This window comes from Petaurus breviceps, unplaced genomic scaffold (genome assembly GCF_028583685.1).
Source record: "Petaurus breviceps papuanus isolate PSGF00001 unplaced genomic scaffold, PetGlider_PUasm1.0 90281, whole genome shotgun sequence".
In the NCBI taxonomy this organism is placed as follows: Eukaryota; Metazoa; Chordata; class Mammalia; order Diprotodontia; family Petauridae; genus Petaurus; species Petaurus breviceps.
This window is the reverse complement of record NW_027187205.1, coordinates 178211-201463: the sequence shown is the minus strand read 5'-3', so window position 1 is coordinate 201463 and position 23253 is coordinate 178211. Positions and strand designations below refer to the sequence as shown.

The 23253-nt window shown below is 35.9% G+C and overlaps 1 protein-coding gene across 5 annotated transcripts in view; it reads right to left on the bottom strand.

Moving 5' to 3' along the window:
• Positions 1-23253, bottom strand: part of NUP93 (nucleoporin 93) — a 130901-nt gene that overhangs the window by 22950 nt on the left and 84698 nt on the right. For all 5 annotated transcript variants that reach the window (XM_069107771.1, XM_069107772.1, XM_069107775.1 and 2 more), the window contains 5 exons: positions 17951-18013; positions 11849-11977; positions 4389-4463; positions 2254-2343; positions 670-809 (listed from right to left, as the gene is read on the bottom strand). In XM_069107771.1, coding sequence (XP_068963872.1) covers positions 670-809; positions 2254-2343; positions 4389-4463; positions 11849-11977; positions 17951-18013 — 497 coding nt within the window. The remainder of the gene's footprint in view (positions 1-669; positions 810-2253; positions 2344-4388; positions 4464-11848; positions 11978-17950; positions 18014-23253) is intronic.

The window sequence follows — 23253 nt, the reverse complement described above, 5'->3', positions numbered from 1 at the left end:
AATGGAGTGGACAATTGTAAAGGGACAAAAGCACAATCGTAATCCCCCTAAATGACTGACTCAAGTTGCTGTGGAGGTGGCACAGAAACCTTAGTGCAAACCACTGGTATTAACAGCAGGGAAGAAATTAGCACATCAAATGTGGAACGTGGACTCACAGGGATTAACTGGATGTAGCCAAAAGGAAAATTAAGATTAAAGAGGGATTTAATAGGGGTACACAGGCCTGTTGATGGTTTGAAGGCAGTAAAATTGCTGGGGTTAGCAGTCTAATTAAAATGCTGTAAGAGCACAAGCAGGCATAAAGAGGGCAGGTGGAACCATACAAGGAAGTGGGACTTTGATACAAGGCATTACAATATAACAATCATAGTATCTCTCTACTGTAAAGGGGAGGAAAGCAAAGGCAAAGAAAAGAAATGAGAAAGAAATAGGTGTATTCTAACAGGCTCTCTATTTGCCATATGATTTTACAAGTGCAAACTCATATCACGGAGTGATGTCCAAGTAAATAGCCACTTCTGACAACAACATAATGTCTTTCAGCCTCATTTACTCCAAATTACAACAGTCACATCTATAAAGCATTCCATATGAAGACTACATATACATTTAAAACTGTCAATTACAAAAGGATCTTAAAGGCTCATCTGGTTGGCTCCAGCTTACCTTTGCTCGAGGTAACGTAAAGCCTGCCTTACAAATTCCATTCGTACCTCCATGCTCCTTCGACTTTTCAGTGCATCTGTTGCAGGGGCCAACAACACATCTGTCATTTGTTTCACCATTGCCCACATGTCTGAAATATTCTACATCAAAACAGCAAAATTAGAAGGAAATGCTGCAAGCACTAAAGAAGTCATTAAGGTTTATATGGCATTTTTTCTTCCTCTTAGAAAATAATTACTTGAATATAATTTAAAAGAAATGGGCAATATAGAGGTTAATTTAGTCTGCTAAAGAGCCACAGGTTCTTGCTCTGATGCCTAACATTTACCTTTGTCCGGTTTTAAGGGCTTTTGAGCTCAATTCTCCAGTGAGCTAACAAATAGAACTAGTTTTTAGATCAATTGTTCTCCTTGTCTGACATGCCCACCTCCATAATTAAGAGAGCTTAAAAGAAACAAGAACACCAAATCTCAATGGGTTATCTATTAAGAGACTGTGAATAAATCTGTAATTGTTCAAAACTCTAGGAGTTTAAAAATTCAGGTAGCTACAATTCAGTCCTTACAAGGTCATTTAGATATTGCAAGGGCTAAAATAAGAGTTTAACCTGTATAATATGTATTTTGGCCTCCTAGGGAGTCACCATGGGCTGTTGCTCTAACCACATTTTTTGGACTACATAGCAACTTCTTTCCCCTACTCAGTCACCCCCTTCCCAAAGATTCTTCCCCTGACTACCTACAATTAAAGGAGGCCTGTCATTCTTTTTCTTTGTGCTGCCCACACATTCCCTCTCCCTGAGTATCTTCCTGCCTTTAAATCTTTCCTTAAAACACCTCTTTTGGTATTTGGCAAATTTCCACTGTAAAAAGTTTAGTGCAATTTTAAAGTTAAGGATACTTACTTTATAATAAAATCAATAACAGATAAGTAGAATAACACTTTGTTTCAAAGGAAGGAAAGAAAGAGGAAATAATATTTGTATCTTTATATCTATATCTATATATATATGTACTGTAGATTCATATTTGGTTCCAGCTTATCCCCCAGTCACTTTTTTTTTTGAGGGGGAAGGGCACAGAGAAGGGGATGAAAGAAATGCTTGAGAGAAAAGGGAGGGGTTAAGGTAGGTAGGGAAAGGAAGGGTGAATAGACAGTAGAATGAAGTCAGAGAGAAATGATCATAAGTTGAGAAAACATTTACCAGGCTATCTATCACTTGAATCAAGTTGAGTAAGCCCACCAAAAACTGGGATCTGTGATAGCTCCATGTCAAATAGCCTAATACAAGTGTCAGAAAGCTAAAAGACAAAAGAGAAAGCACTAGCTGACTTCAAAACAAAATGCAACAACTGTGGTGAATAATCCAGGCAAGTCATCTCTAAACAGCTTGATAGAAAAGCAAAAATAGAACCACAACAAACTAATCTTCGCTATGAAATACTAAAGAAAACCGCTGAAAGCTATTTTCAAACCCAAGTAATATAATGTATAATCGTAGATTTCAGCCAAGCCAGCAAGTTACTAATCACATCTAAAAAACAAAATTATACATTTCTACTTATGCTAACACTTTGTCAGTACCTTATCATCCATTTCTGCAACAGCAGCACAGAGGTCTACCAGGTTAGGCTGCAGATGTCCATTCACTATCTTCTCATTATAAATATAAATCTGAAATTATCAAAAGCAAAGTAAGCAGTGCTATTTATATTTTTTTCCTTTCTAAAAAAATTTTCCAGGACAAATGTAAAGTTAGTTTTCAAATAATGGCCAAAAGAAGCTTCATTCAAGTTTTCTAACTCAGGGCAGCCAAGTTAAATTCAGCTTCAGGAAAGATTTTTCATGGACAGCTTCCCAGTTTCATGTATGAGCTGAAAAGCAGCAACACCGAGACACACCAAAGCCACCTGACATCACACCACCACCCACCAACTGAACAGTGGGAGCCCAGAGGAAAGAGGGGAAATGAGGGAGAGGAGTACAATGGGCAACCCCATGGCTCCTGTGCTCAGTCATCCTTTGGTCCCAGCTGATAGGAATCAAAGGAGAGGATAGGGATTGGAGAAATGTGTCCCACTGCTACCATCTGCTAACCAGAAGGGAGGCTTGTCCTGAAAGCAGCAGCAAAAATCTTTTAGCTTTCTTCTAGGCCAGAGACACATAATGTTGTTAACAAGCCCAAGCCAAATGGGCAATGTTATGTGGACCATCCTGTTATGTTACAATGATCACTGCTCTAAACTTGGAATGCACACTTATTCTGGAGGAAAGCCTTATGCTTTAGATGAAACTGTCTGGGAATGAAGAATATCGCATGCTGAGTATGTGTGAGAACTTGGCTTCCTTGGGATGTCATCAAAAAGACCAAGACCTCAAGTAACAATAACAAGGATTATCTTTTAAAAAATATTCTTTAAATGTTTTCTTAATTCTTCAAAAATTGTTTTTAGATGTTCTTGGAAATTAATTTGGAAGTGAAAAACATGGAAAGTAAACCAAATAATTGTAATGAAAATTTTAAAGAATATAATGTCATTGTTGATTTCTTAGAAGTTTTTCAAGTCAACAATAATAATCAAGTAAATGAATCTATTCTCTTGACCATAACCAGAATTTTGGGAAAGTTTTCATTTTGAATAGTAAGTTATGCAAATATTTACTGACAGATTTTATTAAAACAAAAGAGAATTTCTGATTAGCTGTTAGCTGTTCAGAAAATTCCATTAAGCAAAGCCCCCAAATTCCTTAAGCATCTTGTCTAATTAATATTTTCACTAAATATAGACTCAGTAACCACGTTCACTTTGTCAAGTTTAGATCATCAATCTAGTTTTCTGGGTAACGAAAATCGAGACATTCTTTTAAAACTATATTTGATATGATTATTTAGCCAAATGAATGGCTATGAGTTCAGCAGGAGGAGAGATCACTGTGACCTATAATGAGCAAGAAGGACTTAATGGGTAGCTAGGTGGTTGAGCAGGTAGAGTGCTGAGTCTGAAGTTAGGGAGACCTGAATTCAAATCTAGCCTCAGACACCTTAGCCATGTGACTATTGGCAACTTAACCTGTTTATCTCTGTTTCTTCAACTGTAAACTAGTGATAATAACAGTATCTATCTCCCAAGGTTGCTGTGAGGAGCAAATGAAATAATATTTGTAAAGCACTTAACAAAATGCCTAGCAGATGGTAGGAGCTTTAAAAATATTAGCTATTATTATTATTGTTGTTGTTGTGTTGTTATTATTGTTGTTGTTAAGAACTGAGCTAGGCCTTGAAAGTTTGTCAAGATTCTCAATTATTTAGAATTTTATTTAATAAAAGACTATGATTTATTTTCTGATTTAAAAACAAAAAAATAACAGCAGTCATTTTTCTTAACCTTATTTTCTCCCTGCATTTGTTTTAACATGAAACATCCTCTCTTTGAAACCCCTTAGGTTTCAAACTTTGTTTTCCCAGATTTAAAAAAATTTGGGGGTTGGGGGCACCCAGAACTATTTTTTAACTGGTAAAACATTCAATGAAAAAACAACCCTCACCAATGTATGCTGGCACCTGCTATGTTATGTGTGGCACCAAGCAGGGTCACACCAGCCAGCTGGAGAGCTAGCATACTCACACAAGGTCAGATCTCTATTCCAGGCCACCTTTCCCAGATATGATATTTTAAAATAATTTGTTTGCCAATGAAAACAACTGCCATCAGACTTACCTGTCGGGCATAAGCCATCTCAATGCTATCTAGAGAGCTTCGGCCTGGCGGTCCCAAATCACTGATGTAACTTGGCTAAAGGTCAAAACACATTAATTATCAGTTAAGGACACCAAGTTAAAATATGACCTTTTTTTTTTTTTTTGGCTCCCTCCTTCCCCCCAAAGGATAGCTTTAAGGAGTTTAGATAAAAGATAACTCTCCTTGCCTACATTATAAGGTACTTGATTGTCTTGAAAAGGACGGAAAGCTCTGTCAGCCCTATTGGTATCTCCACTGGTATTTCTGAGATAAGACTATTTCAAACTTTCTGTTTGCAATCTTCCCTCAGTTAGGCATCTTTTCCCTTGTGTCTATAATAAAGCTTAAGTCTTTCTATTTATTCTAACATCATCAATTATGTCAAGATAGTCTGGCAAATAAGGTTTATGAAGCAGCAATGTTCAGAGGCATATTTCTAATCTATATGTTATATAAGACAGCAGTTGCTGGTTCATTTTTTGGCACTCAGATGCTTAAAAAAACAATGATCAATATTAAATCAGTCCAATTTGGGTATTGAATATCTACTATATATCCACAGCACTATACTGGTCATTGTAGGGGACACAAAGAAATAAAATTTAGTCCTTGCCTTTAGGAATCTGACAAACTAATCAGGAGACTAAGACACTTGTGAAAAGTTAAACATATAGAAGTCATTTTTCCTAACTATAAAAAGCTTAATTTATTAAACATTATATATGACTCTTTATAAGAACAGTTATCAAAATAATGCCTATTGGAATTGTTATTTATATATTTTAAATACAATAACTTCCACACTGAACCAAAAGCAAAGGCAAAATTCCTTGAGCCCTCCTCAAAAATGACGAATGCTTTGTTCTTGAGAACAAAGCAGCTGCTGAGGCAGGTTTCCTGGGAAACAGATGTGAAGGAAGAACTACTACTATGCAACCTCTCCCTGGACTGCTTTAGATAGACTACATAGCTATCCCAAGTATCTCTGGATTTAGACAACTATCATCATTTACTGAAGGAGTTTTACTTGGACACGGAAGTCATAGGAAATTGTGTGATCTGAGATTGTGATACAAACAAAGCTTCTATCTGTGAATCACAATATTTTTTCCTCTTTGCCATTTTAAGGATTTTAAAATATCACTGTGGCTGTTACTTTTAATAATAAGTGTCTGACTAGCTGAAAAGTACATACTAGAATCTGCAATTAAAAAGTGTATTTCTGGAAAGCTATTTAAACAGACAAACAAAAAACTCCTGCGCTACACAATTCTTCCTCCCTTCCCCACCCCCACCCCCACCTCCACCTGAGCTGGAATGCTTTTATATTGAAAATTATTTCAGCAAGGTCGTGTTACAACCAAGAACACACAGACAGGAAATGCTTCAAGTAAATTATCTTTGCTAATAGCGTAAAGAAAGAGATAAACAAAAAGAAGAAAAGTCAGAAAATGGAGTAAAAAACTAAGTAGAATTTAATGCTGAGAAACAAATACATGAGATGGAAGAGTCATGGTGGACATGAATTTATATGCAATTGGCTACGCAGTTAAAAGCCCAGACCTACCATAGAAGTGCTGACTGAAGGAAGTACCTCAAAGGCAAACTAAGAACGAAAATACAATTAAGAGATTTGAAGAAAATGATTAATAGTGACTTTATTGTGGAAAGAATGGCCTCATGAAAAATTAAAAAAAAAAACACCCTAAAACCATGGTAATTTTACTTAAAGAAAAACAAGGGTGAATATATGACTTTGGGGTCACAAAAAGATTAAATTCAAAGGCAACATTAAGTAATGGAAATCTAGGTTCTAGGCCTGGCTTTCCCCTTAACTATGTGATCTTGGTCAATAGATTCCTCTGAACCTTTATTTTCCCTTCCAACTCTAAAATCCTCTAGTTCTAGTAAATCATAGAATTTTAAAAATTTATTTTACAGAATGAGTAATTATTTAAGATAAAATTCAAGATGTTTCAAGATGATAATCATATAGGGTAGATTTTCAAGGAATATTACCACAGGGCACTGAAAACCAAAAAAAGTTTAGATTAGAAAAAATGTTTCCTAGGAATGAGTCTTGCACTGAAAAATGATGGAGAGAAGAATATTTTCTTTTCTTTTTTTTTTTTGCCTTTTTTTGGGAGGGCAATTGGGGTTAAGTGACTTGCCCAAGGTCACAAGGCTAGTTTTTGTGTTAAGTGTCTGAGGCTGGATTTGAACTCAGGTCCTCCTGACTCCAGGGCCGGTGCTCTATTCACTGCACCACCTAGCCACCCCAAGAGAAGAATATTGTAAAGACATGGCCTACACACCCTTATGATCTTTTCATGCTAGAAATGTCATCTTACCTCATTTTCCCACCACAAAAATTCCTAATAACAGAAAACTTGGTCCCTATATTTTTTATTCTCTCTGGAGTTCATGTCTGCCTCGAGTAATTTTAAGTTACACTGATTTTTATGATTGTTCTATAAACAATGTGAAATTTTCCAGGTTAGTCCCAATCTGTTAGAATCTGGAGATTTAATGTATGTAGTTCACAATAGAGGTTGGGTGCTTTGAATAAATGGTATCAATTACATATTATATATACAAGACTAAAAAGATAAATGTAATGTATGTTAAAAAGATAAAAGATAAAAAAAAGATAAATGTAATGTATGTTAAACCAAGGTCAGATGCTCTGCTACAAAAAGGGAATGTAAAAAAGTATCTGAAAGTTATACTTAAAAGGTGATATCATCTCCTGAAGAAGTAAGAGCTAACAAAAAAACAAAATGGGATGTGGGTTGGGGGGTGGGAGGGAAACATGCAAAGAGAATGGTATTTATTTGATTTGTGATTATTATCTGCTAAAACATATGTGTCTGTTTTAGTTAAATATTGCTGAATAGCAATGGGAAGTGTTTTCTAGTACTTAAAAAAAATCTAATTTAAGAAGTTACTCATTTTAAAAAAGTAGTTGTGTTTCTGGCTTCACATTTCCATTTAAATTAATTTTGCCTAATGTTCTTGTTTTCCAAAGTATTTCTCCTTCATTTGCCCTTAGATAAGCTTTCCTTTCCATTTGTGTACCAGGCTCCATACACATAAAATGCATTATTCATCAACAGGATGTGTAGAAGAATATTCCTTAGTAGTGGAACTAGGCAAACTTTTGTCAGAATTCCAAAGAATGGGGCTGCTTGATGGTTTGGCAGTGGGTGCTAATGTACTGCACAGGAATAATGGCTCCATAATCAATGTTGCTAGATTTCACGGCAGTAGTGTCTGAATGAGGGACAGAAGAGAATGACAGGAGAAGGGAGACATATACTAGAAATGGCAGGCAAAGGCAGTATTCTTTAGTGAAGACAGAAGGAAAGTGCCAAATTATGAGAAAAATGGAAAGCTTGAGGTCAAACTGGAAAACAGACTCTTCAGGCAATGTGTAAATGAGTATAAACTATCAAACCTGACCTAATTACCAAAACATCTAACCTAAGGAAGAAAGAGTTCAGAAATAGAGAAAATATGGTGAAGGACTGAAGGTGGGAAAAAGTAGTTATGCTTTTTTATCCTTTTTCTCCTCCTCCTATCCCTCAAGGAAAAAAATACCAATAAACAAACTAGCAAATAAAATAAGATAGGCCAAGCTGTAAGAGATCATTATCTATAAGAGACAGCTTCCTTTAAAAAATCTTAGCAATATCATTTTTACAATGCCCTTTTGGACTGGGAATCAGGGAAATTGGTTTCTAACTCCAAGTTTGCCACTAACTAGTGGTCTGAATTGGACCAAGTCATGACTTCTCTGGAAAGATATGTTTTCAAATTTAAAAAAGGTGGGGGGAATTGATTAGACTGTAAGACTTCTTAAACGGTTTTTCACTCATGATCCCTTTTTTGCGTTTCAGCAATGTTTGTTGGCATTGTGTGGTGTGATGGCATGTGCAGTGCAAATGTTGTGTTCAGAACCAAGGCTGCAGTGAAGCTGCACCATGCAACACAGGCAAGTGCTACTAGAAACACCTGGGATTTGTTATGTATTTTATTTTTAATTAATTTTTGGCCATTGCACATTTAGAAATCTTTTACTGTTGCCAAATTTTTCATGACCTCATGTGGGATATGAACCCACAGTTTAAGAAGCACTGGATTAGAGCAGCTTAGGTGGTGGGGAGGAGTTTAACTACAGTCCCTTCCATATCTGTGCCTAAATATTATTATATATTAGAAAGACTGGTTTATTAAATCAAACAAGGCATTAAAGGTTAAAGCTTTGTTGCTTTAATTTGTCTCATCTTAAACTAGGCATTCACTGGATTTTGGAACTGTCATTTCAAATCACTGTCTTAGTTCCTGCGAAAAGGCAAATTTGCCTCCTTCCTTTGCAGCAACTTCTACATTATCAATGTATATAAATTCAAAGTCATTTATTAAGTACACTTGCTATGTGCAAAGCATGGGGTTAGGTGCAATGAACCATTCATTATTCATTGGAGATTTAAGTGACTTAGGCTAGCATAATAAGAGGCAACAGTGTGATACAATAACCAAAAATGCTAATGTGATCTTCAGCTACATTAAAAAGGCATAGAGGCATCCAAGTGGAGGGAGGTGATGGTTCCACTGTACTCTACCCTAGTGTGAACATATCTGGAGTATTAAGCTTAGATCTGGATGCCATATTTTATAAAGCTGGAGCACGTCCAGAGGATAGCCACCAGGACAGTGAAGGGCTTTGAGATTATGCCATATGAGGACTGGTTGAAAGAACCTATTTTGCTATTTGGTCCGAAGACAGTAATTTCCAAGTATTTGAAGAACTGTAATATGGAAAAAGGTTGATATTTGTCCTTTCTAGTCCCAAAGGGCAAAAGTATGAGTAGCTGTGGATCATAAGAACATAAAGATCTGAAGTTGGAAGGACCTCTAGGTCATCTAGTCCAACCATTTGACTACATATTAAAAAACTGAGGTACAGAGAGAAGTTAAATGTCTTGCCTGAGGTCCCACAGATAGTAAAAGAGCTGGTATTTGACCCAGGCTCTCTGTCCAGTGCTATTTCCACTGTACCAAAGAGATACAAATTTAGGCTTGATATAATGAAATTTTTTAAATAATTAGCTATCTCAAAGTGGAACCGACTATTTTAGGAACAAGAAATATCTGCTCTATAAGCAAAAGCTGGATGACCACTTCTCAAGCATATTGTGGTAGAAGTCATTTTTGGTATAGGTTAGAGACTTAGATGGCTTTTGTGGTCCCTCCCAAATCCAAGGCTCTATGATTCTTTCTCCAATTCATAGTGCGCATGCCATTTAACGGAAACAGATTTCTAAAGAATCACCTACAGGCTCAAGGTTAGGTAAAGAACATTTTAACAGTTAATGTACTTTGGAAGGTTAGAAAAAATAGTTCAAGGATCTAAAACAATCTTGAAAAGATTCACTAATATTATTTAAGGATTCTAAAAAGAGGTCTATCATAGGACAATAGTAAGAATCCTGCTTCTGGGTTTTTTCATAACTTGGAAGAGTAAGGAATTTTATTGTTTCATCATCGATTATAAAAGCATAAACAAACACTGAACTATAGGAATGAACCTAAATGGAGAAGAGCTAATTGGGTGTTGAAGAAAAAAAGACACATTTATTATATATGATAAAAACAAGTCTAGGCAATGTGATCTTTGACATGTCCCTTCTTTGCTCTCTCCAGATAACCAGTTTGTCATAATCAAATACTGAAATCAAAAAAGCATATGTGGTGTTTCACCAGGTGCTCTCGTTTTTAAATTCTGAAGCATGAGATTTTTATTCAGACCACCCTATAAAAGTTATTAATGAGTGTAAAATTACTGAACTTCCTTTAACAATCATATTATACCATTTTTCTTGATGACATCCTGAGGAAATTAATTTCCCAAATTAACTTTATGCTACTGAAGCATTTCCTTTATTAAAACTTTGCCAGTCTCTGATATGACTGAATGGCCTTTTGCTCTTCAATTATACAACAGCTTAGTAGGGAGGGATATTTCCAATTCTCACATATTTCTTCCTCCCCCTCTCACTTTTTGTATACTCCATTCTCTTTTATTAAAGTACTCAAATTTTGATATTTTCCTTCAATGATCAGGTCTGCCCCAAAGAAGAGGAATTTCTGTTTCTGACTGAAAATTGCTCTTATCTCAGTTACCCCATTCCTAAGAACAATGTAACTGGAAGAATACTGCAGATATCAAATTATATTTGCTTTCTTTTTTCACTCTGTGCCTAATGATATTTTAAACACGAAAGGGAAAACAGCATCTGTGTCTTCAAGGGGGTCTACAGTTAAAGACTTTTTAAATAAGGTAGAAAACATTGCTATAAAGAAGGCCTATATGACATTTTGCCTATATGCCATATTACCCTTGTCACAATTCAGGAGGATTTCATTACATTAGTAGAGTGACCAGAGGTCCATGTTGGCAGAAAAGTGTCATTATCTTGGTTAATCTGGAAAAAGTACCACTTGCACGATGTGCTAGGATGACAGCAATGTTCGCCACCCTGCTGGAAGGTCACAATATAACATATCACCAGCATCAATAAACTCCTGTCCAATGGGACTCCTTAAGTTGTTAAAGAAGAGTCTGCTAAGTAGACTAGTCTATTTTTAAGAGATTAGCTACCAGAAAAGAACATCTCATTAACAACTTTTAATTATTTTCAAATCCCACTACAGACCACAAGCCTATTAACACCATTTTAAAAAATGAAGTCCATGGTACAGTAAACTGCTCTAGTTATTCGCCTAGCTTCATGAAGAAGTTAAAACTGAAAAATTGGGCTGGTGTAGGATTTAATACATTTTTTTTCTCCTTTAAAGTTCTGGTTGGAACATTTTTTGACGAGGAAACATGGTCTAAGATTGTACATGGATCATTCTCTAATGTCTTTAGCTTTTTGATCTTTTTACTGAGGGACTGGTTCAAATGAAAGTAAAAAGCTTTAAATAGGAAGGAATTTGTAGATACTATGTGTCTACTGGCTACAAAAAAAAAATCACTCTGCAAGCTAGATATCATTAAATGACCTGCCATTTGGGCATCTCCGACCTGACTGTAGTGGTCAGAATTACCAAATGGATTAAGTCAGTATTTCCAAGTCATATTGACTATACAGCCTCTACTATGTATTTGCTGCCTCAAAAATGTGGAGATAAGAACACTGGTCATTCACAACACAAATCTGTTTGAAATAAATAAAACAAAAACTCTTAAAGGCCTAAAATAAAAACTTTTGTAATAATTTTTAAGTATTATTCAAAACTCCTGAGATACATTTAAACACACCCACACACACCAGTAACTATAAATGACCTTCAGCTAAATATTTCTTTGATTTTAGCTCTAATATTGTTGATATAAGATGCTATTATACATATTTCTTATGGACTAGACTTACTTCATTCTCTTGTGTAAAGTCAAGAGGATCTTCTCCTGAAGCAAGCAGGGTGTGGAGAATCCTTTGCTTAACCTGTTCCCATTCTACCAACATTGATTCTCGATGATATTCTTCAGCCATACCAAAGGTCTATAAAAGAAACAGATGATTAATGAATCTGGTGTACAAAGAACAAAAGAATTTTCTCTAAAGCACAAATAAAAAAAAAACAAACCAGGCTACTGTCTCTCCATGAGTAAAGGTAAACTCCCTTTAAAAAATTTTAAAAGGATTTGTTTTCAAATATGATTATAAAGGAAGATTTTAAGAGAAAAAATTCCAATGAAATGGAAGGATATGATCACATTTACATAATTAGCAATGAAGACAGCTGCATGATATGAATATCATTAGAAGAAACACTGGGCTGGAAGCTACAATATAGTCCCAGTTTTGCCACTAAGTGAACGTAACACACTCACTGTGTCAGAAAACATATGCCTTGTTCCACAACCACAGTTCACCCACTTTTCTGGCAAAAGATGGGAAGTCATGTTTCACTTGACCTTCACACTTCTCTGTTTCCTCAATTGTCTGCCTTCCTGCCTTCCTGTCTCCCTCCCTCCTTCCCTCCCTATCCACTCCATCCATTTATATCCTAGGCAGCTGGATGGGTTTAAAGATAGATGATCTATGTTCAAATCTCAACTCTGCCTCTTGGTACCTGTGTATCCTTGAACAAGTCACTTTACCTCTCTGTGCCTCAATTCTTTTTTTTTTTTTGGAGGGGGAAGGCAGGGCAATTGAGATTAAGTGACTTGCCCAAGGTCACATGGCTAGTTTTGTGTTAAGTGTCTGAGGCCGGATTTGAACTCAGGTCCTCCTGCCTCCAGGGCCAGTGCTTTATTCACTGTGCCACCTAGCCACCCCTCTGTGCCTCAATTCTGTAAAATGTAAGATGCTGAACTAGATAACCTCTAAAGTCCTTTCCATCTCTCTATGATCATGAATTGAAAAGAATGCCAGGTGGTAAAACATAAACCTAAAGAAATGTATAGAATGATTTTCTAAGGCACACAGTAGCATTTTCATAGTTAGAAGGGAACCACTACAGAAAATAAAGACTATTCTGTAATTAGGTTACTAAATGTTCTACTCAGATCCACTACTGTATGTCTGGCAGACCATACCACTGTATGTTGGTGTCACTGCAAACTCTCCTGCCAAAAAGCACAGGCACACAGAAGGAAAAGATAAACACTAAGGGGAAATTAAAGTGCTTATAGAGAAACATACTGTACCATGAGCATTCAACCTATTATTTTCTAATTGGCAGACCAGGTTTCCTATCAGCTTAAATACACTTTTCAAAAAGCTATTTCATTTAGAATCAGATTGGCATCTAATTAGGCAGCACCAAGGGAATGATTGTTAGTAATGCCTGCTTTAATTTTTGGCAACATAGATAATTTATACTGATAATATATTTATACATGAGCTTTTGTGAGGCTACCAGGCATGCTGATTATCCTACCTTTACTATGAAGGTTAGTTTTGGATCAATATTTGTCAAAATGTGAAAAGGAGAAAGACAACAAAAACTAAACAGAAAGAAGCTTGGGGGATATTACAAGTTTGATTTTGATCTACTTATATAAGAATTAGTGAATATGACTTCAAATCAATCTGCTACAGACAAAGAAAAAACTATAATGAAAACTGAAAAATAAGGCTCCTATTAAGTTGTTTGTGCACCAAGAGAAAGGCAGAATGGAATCATTCCAAAGAGTAACCTGGGAGACAAGTTACAATGCTGAACATTCCCCCGTAATGATTTTTGCCCAAACAAGTATAGCTAGTGAGGAAGCACATAAGTTTGAATGGAAAGACTGTTTTGAGGCATGACCAGCTGCCCTGGATGCAGTCATTTAGACTCTACAATTCCCACTTGATTCATAGGAGGTCTCTATCAATTCAGGAGCCAAGCCTAAAGCGTCCTTGATTCTGAACCTCACTTTGCACAGATCTCCAGTAAAGTGAAGTGGTGCAGGAGGGAGCTCAAGGGGAAGTATGCTGTACTTTGAAACTTGTTATTAACATTTGCAAAAAATAGCTAACAATGTAGCACTTCTGGTCTTTGATGGATGTCCAGCTCATTAAAAGAGAAAGGTAGGTGCTCATTCTGTTTCTTGGTTTGATGGTCAACAAGAATCCTTCAATCATTCAGTCAACAAGCATTTATTAAATGCTTACCATGTGCCAGAGGACAAAAAAAAAAACAGCAAAAACACAGTCCCAGTGCTCAAGAAGCTGACATTCTAATGGAGGGGGACAATTTATAAATAAATATGTACCCATAAGATATGTACAGTGTAAATGGAAGCAATATCATAGGGAAGGCACTTGCAGTGGGGTGGGAAGGAGGGAGGACAAGAAAAAGTCCTCTTAAAAAAAGGCAGGATTAGAGTTAAGTCTTAAAGGCTATCAGGAAACCTAGAAAAAGGTGAAAGAAACAAGCAATCTTTAAGTGCATGCTATGTGCTAAGCACTTTACAGATATTATCTCATTTGAATCTTACAACAACCCTGGAACGTAGTTGCTATTATTATACCCCTTTTACAGTTGAGAAAACTGAGGTAGATAGAGGTTAAGTGACCTGTCCAGGTCATATAGCTAATAAGTGTTTGGGGCAGGATTTGAACTTAAGTCTTCCTGATTCCAGGTGCAGTGCTTTATCTGTGGGCCAACTAGCTAGGAGGTGGAGATGAGGAGGAAGAACATTTTGGGAATGAGGAGCAACCAATGAAAGGTACAGAGTTAGGAGCTGGAGTGTGTTATAGGAGGAACAGCCAGTGTCACTGCATTGTAGAGGGATTAAAATAAAAGAGACTGGAAGGCTCTGGAAAGGATCAGGTTATGAAGGGCTTTAAAAGTCAAAAATCATCAGATTTATATTTGATCCTGGAGATAACAGTGAGCCTATGGAATTTATTGACTATGCAAGGGGGAGAGGGACAGGGGGAAATACATGATCAGACCTGAGCATCAGGAAGATTAATTTGACAGCTGAGGGAGAAAGACTCAAGCGGGGTGAACTTTGATAGGGGCACCATCTCCCCACCACCTGCAGTAGGCTACTGAAAACAGTTCAGGTGTGAGGGAATGAGGGTCTACTTTGGGGGCAGCAGCATGAGAGAAGGAACATGTATGAGGGCTGTTGTGAAGGGAGAAATGACGAGATTTGGAAGCAGTTTGGATGGAGTGGGAGTGGGGTAAAGGAGCTGAGTATAACACCTAGGTTAAAACGAAGGTGTCCTCAACCGTAAAGGAAACTGGGAAGAGAGGAGAATTTTTTTTGGGGGGGGGAGAAGATAGTGAATTCTATCTTAGGCAAGCTTAAGTTGAGCTATGTATAGAACATCTAGTTTGAGAGGTCTAATAAACAATTTGGAGATTAAAGACTGGAGGTTAAGACTGGAAAAGTAGATCTGAGAATCAGCAGCATAGAGATGATAATTGAATCCACAGGAGCTGATTAGATCACCAAGTAAAACAGTAAAGAGGGAGAAGAGAAGAAGGCCCAAGACAGAGCCCTGGGAGACAACTACCTTTAGGAAGCATGATCTCAATGAAAATCCAGCAAAAGAAACTGTGAAGGAACAGTTGGATAGGTCAGAGGAAAGCCAGGAGAGAGCAGAAAAGACAATTAAGAAATTATTAAGGGTACTCACTTAAAAAGCAATTTTCTGGCTAATTAAAAAAAATGGCAATGCTATCCTAATTTAAGCAATTTCTTTTGTACCCAAACTGTGAATCTTGATTAAGTAGAAAAGATACATTGATAATGAAGGGAATCTACCATTCCAAAGAGAAATCTATCAGGAAGAAAATGGGAAACCTCAAGTCATTAAAGAGACAGAGGTTATGGAAAACTGATCCTAACAAAACCCCAAATGTCAAGATCTTTTGCTTTTCCTAAAACAACTAAAATTCCTTAAAATTAAAAAAAAAAAAAACAGGCCGCTGAACTTCCAGATCCTTATACATGACTAAGAAAGTTTGTTGGCTCAGAATATTACAACTTAGATGCAATGTTAGCGTAGTTCCACTAAGCAATTCGTGTGAAAATGACATGAAACTTTCAACTATCAATAAAATAAATTCTCTTATCTTTTGCTTCCCTGCCTGTGCACAGATAAAAAGCAAAGGGAATTATAAAAAAAAATTTAAGGCAAACTTGTAAGCTAAACTAAAGTTAAGGGAAATAGGATGCTTTCAAGTTATGTTAATAAATAAAAGAATTTTATGTTACATACAGTATAAGAAAGAGATTTAACATATTGGACAACTTAGTAAAGAACAGGTGGTGGGTACTTAGGTCCCCATTTTTCTCGAGGAAGAGGGTAACCTGTTTTGACTTAATGCCAATTTATTATTATGCTATTGCTGACTTCTGGGAACTCTGCATATGTTCTGGTAACGTTGTTCTGTTTTTGCTGGGATGCATCAAATGGGAAAGATTTAGTACATTTGTGGTTCTGTAATTTGTGTGTCTGCTTTCTTGGCATTTCAACATAATATTGGCAAGTTACTCTAGCATGAAATTCCCCTCTATCCACTTGCTGAAATGGCAGATATACATTCACCTTTGTTTTGGACAGAATTTTTGCTTTTCAGCATCTTAATATCTTCTACACAAGTCAAAAGTTCTTCCTCCAGGCCAACTTACAACACTGGAATATGTCTCACACAAACACATATGCACATGTTATGCACTGTAGCATGCCACTAAATGTTTTGGTTGGCTGCACATTTAGTCTCAGTATGGCACAATGTTTGGAGACTGCCAAATGCAGAAAAAAAACATTCAGCAGAGTAAATGAATTAATAAGGCTTGGTGTCATTTAACAATCATAATTTAATTCCATCATATTTTGGTGAAATCTGATTCAAAGTATGAATTATTTTTCCTATTTTGGAGGCATGAATCCAGTCAGAATCTACATTCTAGCAATAACAAAGTACTAAGTTTTAAAGAACTTATTGATAATTGTTATTAGAAATTATGATTTAAAACTAAACTCAACTATAGGTCTATGTAGACCCACCTCAAATCCATTATATGTTAGTGCCACAATACAAGATATTTTCAACACCACAAAAAATCATCTAAAATCATCTTAATAAACCAAGTACATTTACATTTAGGAAAAAAGGAAAGCAGGCCACTAAAAAAGAAACAAGGAATACTTTATTGGGGATCTCTTAAGTATCATTTTACTTGTAAATACAATGTTTAGAAATGATGCGACATTCCTTCAGTCATCTGACTTTGATCTCTAACAGATTCAAATATGTGTATCAGAAATAGCTAGAGATAACTCACATGTGATAAATATTCTCTTCCCCACTTTCATTAGAGAATTTTAATAATCATAACTGTCTATTGTGAGTTACTATTGAATCCAGTATCAAGCCTATTTCTGAAGTACTTGAAAGTATTAACTAGCTTAAAAAGTGGTAATAATAAAGATAAATTGTTTAATAGGAAGATATCTAAAAAAAAGTCTTTAAATCTGGGGTTCTTAACCTGAGGTTCATGTACTTGTTTTTAAAAATATTTTGATAACTGTATTTTACTATAATTGTTTTCCCTTGAAATTCTATGCATTTAATTTCACGCATTTAAAAATATTATTCTGTAAAAGAGGTCCATAACATGAAAAAGGTAAAGAGCCCCTTAACTAGTACTGGACCTTTTCAGGATCTAGTGCTTCTACAGGAATGCAATCATTCCCTTGCTATAGAAGTATAGCAGTAGTAGATAAATAATTCCAAGATCTTTAGGTCCTTCCAATTAGCAAATAATTTAATAGGGTTTTATTTCCATTTTAGTCATTATCTATAGCTAGTTAACTAACAAGATTTAACCAACCTTGGTGGAATCAAGATGCTTCCTTATATACACAGAACTTTTGTGGTTGGATTAAATCCCATTAGTAGAAAATAACTGAGTTAAAGGACACTAACTCCCCATAGGTAAAGTCAAAATTCCTTTAGTGACAGTATATGTTGAGTCTCTCAAAACAGCTTTCCATTTGAGGTTCTGCTTTCTTACTCACCCGCTTTCTGGACTCCTCAATGGCAGATAGCAATGCGTTGTCCTTTTCATTCTTCAGAAAGCCCTAAAAACGGAACAAACTGTATATGTTGAAATGAATCTGATCAAAAACTATACCATGGTACCTCAGTTTTTCACCTTTGACACTCCTGCCCACTTTACCCTTTAAAAAGTACTCAATCCTCAAAATATGTTTCAAAACCTTTCATTCCTTTTTTATATCCCAAAAAATATTTGCTAAGAAACTGGAAAGGACACTGGTAGAGTAAAAAGCACCTATAAAGACTTATTAGAACTGATTAGTTTAGACTTGCTAGTAACACAGAAGGGATGGATAATTTCTATAATTGTATAGGTTTACTGTATAGAATATACTTCCTAAAAATCTTCAATGAAATTGTTGTTGACCTATTTGTTGGATATACCAGCAAAGAGCCATCTCCATCTTGAATGTTCTGACTAACAGCAGAGCTGCTCCTCACCAACAAAAGCCTAGGCAGTTGTTATTGGGCTAATAAGAAACAGGAAGAAGAAAAAGACCAGTTTATAGAACAGGGGTCCTTAACCTTGTTATATCACAGACTCCTCTGACAGTATGGTGAAGCTTATGAATCCCTCTTAGAATGTTTTAAAATGCATAAAATACATAGACAAATATATATCCATGTTTCCTGAACCTTAACCTGGGAAAAAAAATAAAACAAAACAAAGACCTTTTGGCCATGGGGAACATTTAAACACAGGTAAAGTAGCCCTAGGCTGAAGTGTTTTTAAATGGTTATGTTAAATCAAAAGATGATTTTAAAAAAAGTTTCCTACATGTATTTGAGAATTAAGTTGTTCTATATATATATATATATACGTATGTATATATATATATATACATATTATATATATATATATATTTTTTTTTTTTTTAAAAGCAATCGGGGTTAAGTAACTTGCTTAAGGTTACACGGCCAGTTATTTTTTTGTGTGGTGCCAAGTATCTGAGGCCGGAACTGATCCCGGGTCTCGCGACACCGGGGCCAGCGCTCTTACTCACTACACCACCTGGCTACCCCTTCAACAGATTTTTTAATGAAAAATTTTAATATACCCTTCGTTAGAACAGTTTCCAGGAACAAATCTGTTGTTCTTAAAAAAAAATCCCAAAAAGCTTATTAAATTTTCACCTGCCTTAAGAAATTGCCTTGTTTACATGCAAAAAGGCCCAGTTAAGTCTTGGCAAACATTTGTAACAAACACCACATCAATAAAGTTTTACACTAAAACACCAAATGATATGATTTGACATTGGATGGAATTCCATGCAAGGAGATCCATTCTGGTTCCTAAATGAGCTTAGATGCTGCCAAATCAAAGGACTTCATAAAAAAATGGTTTCACCTATAAAGTCTCATGATATGAACCCTGAGGACAACAAAGCTCCCACGAATTTATCAAGGGAGAAGTGGAAGGGGAAGAAAGAGAAGAAAGGTTTAGACTTCAGCACATGATCTAATGCTTTTTACGCAATCAATCAATCAATCAATCAGCAAACAGTTATTAAGCACCAAGGTATGTATAATGCATTATGCCAGTAGCTGTAGATACAGGGATTAAAAAAAAAGAGAGAGACTATTTCTGCCCTCAAAGACTTTACATTCTACTGTGGGGAGGTGGTATTGGTGAGGGTGATGATATAGAACATCTTCATAGATAAGCAAAAACTAAAATACAAAATAAACATAAATTAATAGGGGTGGAGAATAACACCTGGGAAATAAGGAGATAGTGTGTATGTGTTTTTAATAATACTAGTTTACAATAACAAAATTACCTTAGAAACTCAAGACAACAAAATCACAATTACTGCATATTTATAATTTAAATGTCAGGTGCTTGGTACTATATGAGCTAGAATTGCAACAATGGAAAAAATCTAATAGTGTTCATTTATACTCTTCAAAATCAATGGTTATATCCAACTAATTTTTTATTAAAAAGCATGAATTAGGTATCTTCTTTGTAATTCTGAAGAGGCAGGTCTCCAATTATCAAAAACCAAGAAAGTTAGTACCAGAGGTCAGCTCATCAGTAAAGCTAATGAACTATTATCATTGATTGCTATTTATGAACAAAACGCAGGCAAGTATTTTATTTTGGCAGCTCAGGGTACACTTTCCTGGCTTCTGCTACAGGAAGCTAATGATCTAAACAAGTCCTTCAGATAGTGGATGTGTATATGACATGGTGAACTTTGTATTTGATAACTAGTCTGACCTTCACTGAAAGTAAAGGATGAGAGCTATTGTCAATCCAAACTTTAGTTATATGTATCTGAGTTAGATGACACATTTCACATTTCTCTGTTTGTATGTGTACTAAATCCCGTTATAAAGGCTATACATATTTACTCTGTAATCCAGAACTTCAACCAGACCCCCTGCCAATTACTAGCATTGTTAATCTAAACTCACTGAAGAAAACACCCCCAAACAAGCAAACTGAGACACAAAATCTGAAAATAAGGTTTTGAGGTTCTCATTTAAAAGCAGCCCAATATTCTGCATTATTCACACAGTTTTCAAATTTCTTTTTTTTTTTTTTGGTGGTCTTTTTTTGGAGGGAGGAAGGCAGGGCAATTGGGGCTAAATGACTTGCCCAAAGTCACATAGCTGGTAAGTGTTAAGTGTCTGAGATAGCATTTGAACTCAAGTCCTCCTGACTCCAGTCAGTGCTCTATTCACTGCGCCACCTAGCGCCCCTCAAATTTCTTAAAGGAAAAAAATGTACATGCTCAGAAATAATTACTGCTAATAGAGTTTCCAACTTTGGGCAGAGTATTTCTCTCCTTTTTAAAACAGCTCTTAGTAAAAAATTTAAAAAGAATAATTACACAGAAGGTAGCAAAAGAAAGTTTAGAAAAAGATATAAATGAGTAAGATAGTTTCATTACTAGCATGTTAATAAAATGCAACAAAAGTTCATAGTTTCATATATATAGTTTTCTTTCTGTTCTTTATTTTAAAATATTTGTTTGTTGATATTTGTTAAATTCATCATAAAAATAGCTCCAAAAAGTGCTTCTCAGTTCATAAAAGATATAAAATTCAACCAAATGAGACATTTGTGTATGAGAAACAAATATTACATCTCATCCACAACATGAATAGGTCCATCTACCACTGTGCATCACAATACCCAGTTTTTTCTATGGTACAAAGTCAGCAAATGCACATATTGAGGTTTGTTTCTCCTTCCTTTCCTTCCTCCTACATTGGATTCTGGAGCAACAGATTACAAGTCACATTTTGTATATATATTTTTAAAACCACATGTTAGCAGACTATTCTTCCAAAAAGTATTTTTTGCATGAATGTATAGAAAGAACTGATAGCTGGAATTTAAGACAAGACACTGTGTGCCACCTAGAGGCAGTCACTTCTTTTTAAGTACACGTATACAAACAATAATTTCTATACAAATCACAAAATTGCTTTTGAGAAAAATCACTGCTACCACAAATGAAATAAAGAATCTATAAATTAAAAAACAAAAAGGTGGTCAAAAGAAATGGTTTGTGCATATTCTCTGCCTTTACTTAGTCTTTGTTCTCCCTACCCTTCCTTATGAATTTCTTTCCTCCTATTTTCTTTCCCAACTTTTTCCTCTTCCCTTATAATAATTGGTCTCCTTTCCTCATCTATTTTTTCTCCAGTCCCTCCTCCACACAGCTGCTAGTCACTTTCCTAGAGCACACTCAGTAAACTCCTAGCCTGATTCTCTGACTCCCATTCATGCACTCTATACTTCAGTCAATAGCCTTCTTCCTTTTCATACACCAACATTTCATCCTCCCTCTCCATGCCTTTGTATTGGCTGGCCCCCCATAGTGTGACCACACTCCCTTCTCATATCTGCCTCTTAGAATTCTTAGTTTTTTTTCCCCAAAAATAATATTTACATACCACTTTAAGATTTACAAAGAATTTCTCCACAACACCCACTGAGGAAGTAGTTTATTACCATCCCCAATTTACAGATAAGGAAACAGAGAGAGTTATTGCTTTCAGTCATACAAGTAAGTTTCCCAAAGTCAGAATTAAATCTAGGATTTGAACCCTAGTGCTCTTCCCATTATACCATGCAATTTCTCAGCAGAAAGAAAGTAATTATAAAGCATGTAGGTGCCACAGTAAGTCTATACAAGTGACTACACACACAGAAGTGAGATCAACAAGGCAACATGTGAGTGCTACAGGGTTCCCATTTCCAGCACTGCAGAAAGACTTAAATTTAAAGTCTTAAATTACTAGCTCAACTGAGGCCATGTGTATAACTGCCCATAAGGCTAGGATATGAACAGTTCCATAAAATATATTTTTCCCACATCACTTAATTCCTCCTTCTTAGTAGTCACTGATTGGTTTTCACTCTTAAAACTCCTAATTCCAATACCTCTTATCTCTGTCACCATTATTCTAATGTCAACTCTCTAAAAAAATTCATTTTTCATTATTCTCACCTAACTTTTCTAGGTCTATGACTAGTTCACAAAATGCCTTGTTCTAGTGACCATGTCCATCTATAATAATGGTCAATAGAAGTAATTTCCTTCTGTTTCTTTCTAGTTCTGAAGGTTCTACTTAAGTTCTTAGTGCTTAGGTGACAGCAAAGGAAGTCAAGAAAAACTCCCCTTTCTGTCAAAAAGAACAAAGTCCTGGTACAGTGCAAGAATTACTTTAATTACTAATTGAATTAATAACACTTTATCCCAAGGTGGGATAAGAGAATGATTGTGCTTTTGTACACCACCCCCAAATTTGTAAACATTTGGGGGCTGAGAACAATGTGAAAATGCCTAGAATTCTTGAGAACAAAAGCTACATATAACTCTAAGGTATTATTGTTGTTATGAAACATAGTATACATAGTCAGGGAAGTAATAACTACCCAGTGCTACCATTTTGAGCAGGAAAGGCTTATTACTTTACCATATAATATGAAATCTCTTTTGGAAATGAGTTGCTTCTGATATTACTAATGCTTCTATTTCACCCACATACTACCGTGTTTCCCCGATAATAAGACACTGTCTTATTAATTTTTTTGGAAAGAAAAACACCAGAGGGCTTATTTTCAGGGGAGGGCTTATGTTGTCCTGCCTCAGCTCTCCTCCGCGGCACTGCTCTCAATGCTGCCAGCAAGCAAATCACTGGGGAAGAACAAGATGACGCGCTCACTGCTGCAGCTCTGATTGGATGCAGCTCGGAGCGCGGCATGCGTTTCACGGGGGGGGGGGGGGGGGGGGGGGGGGAC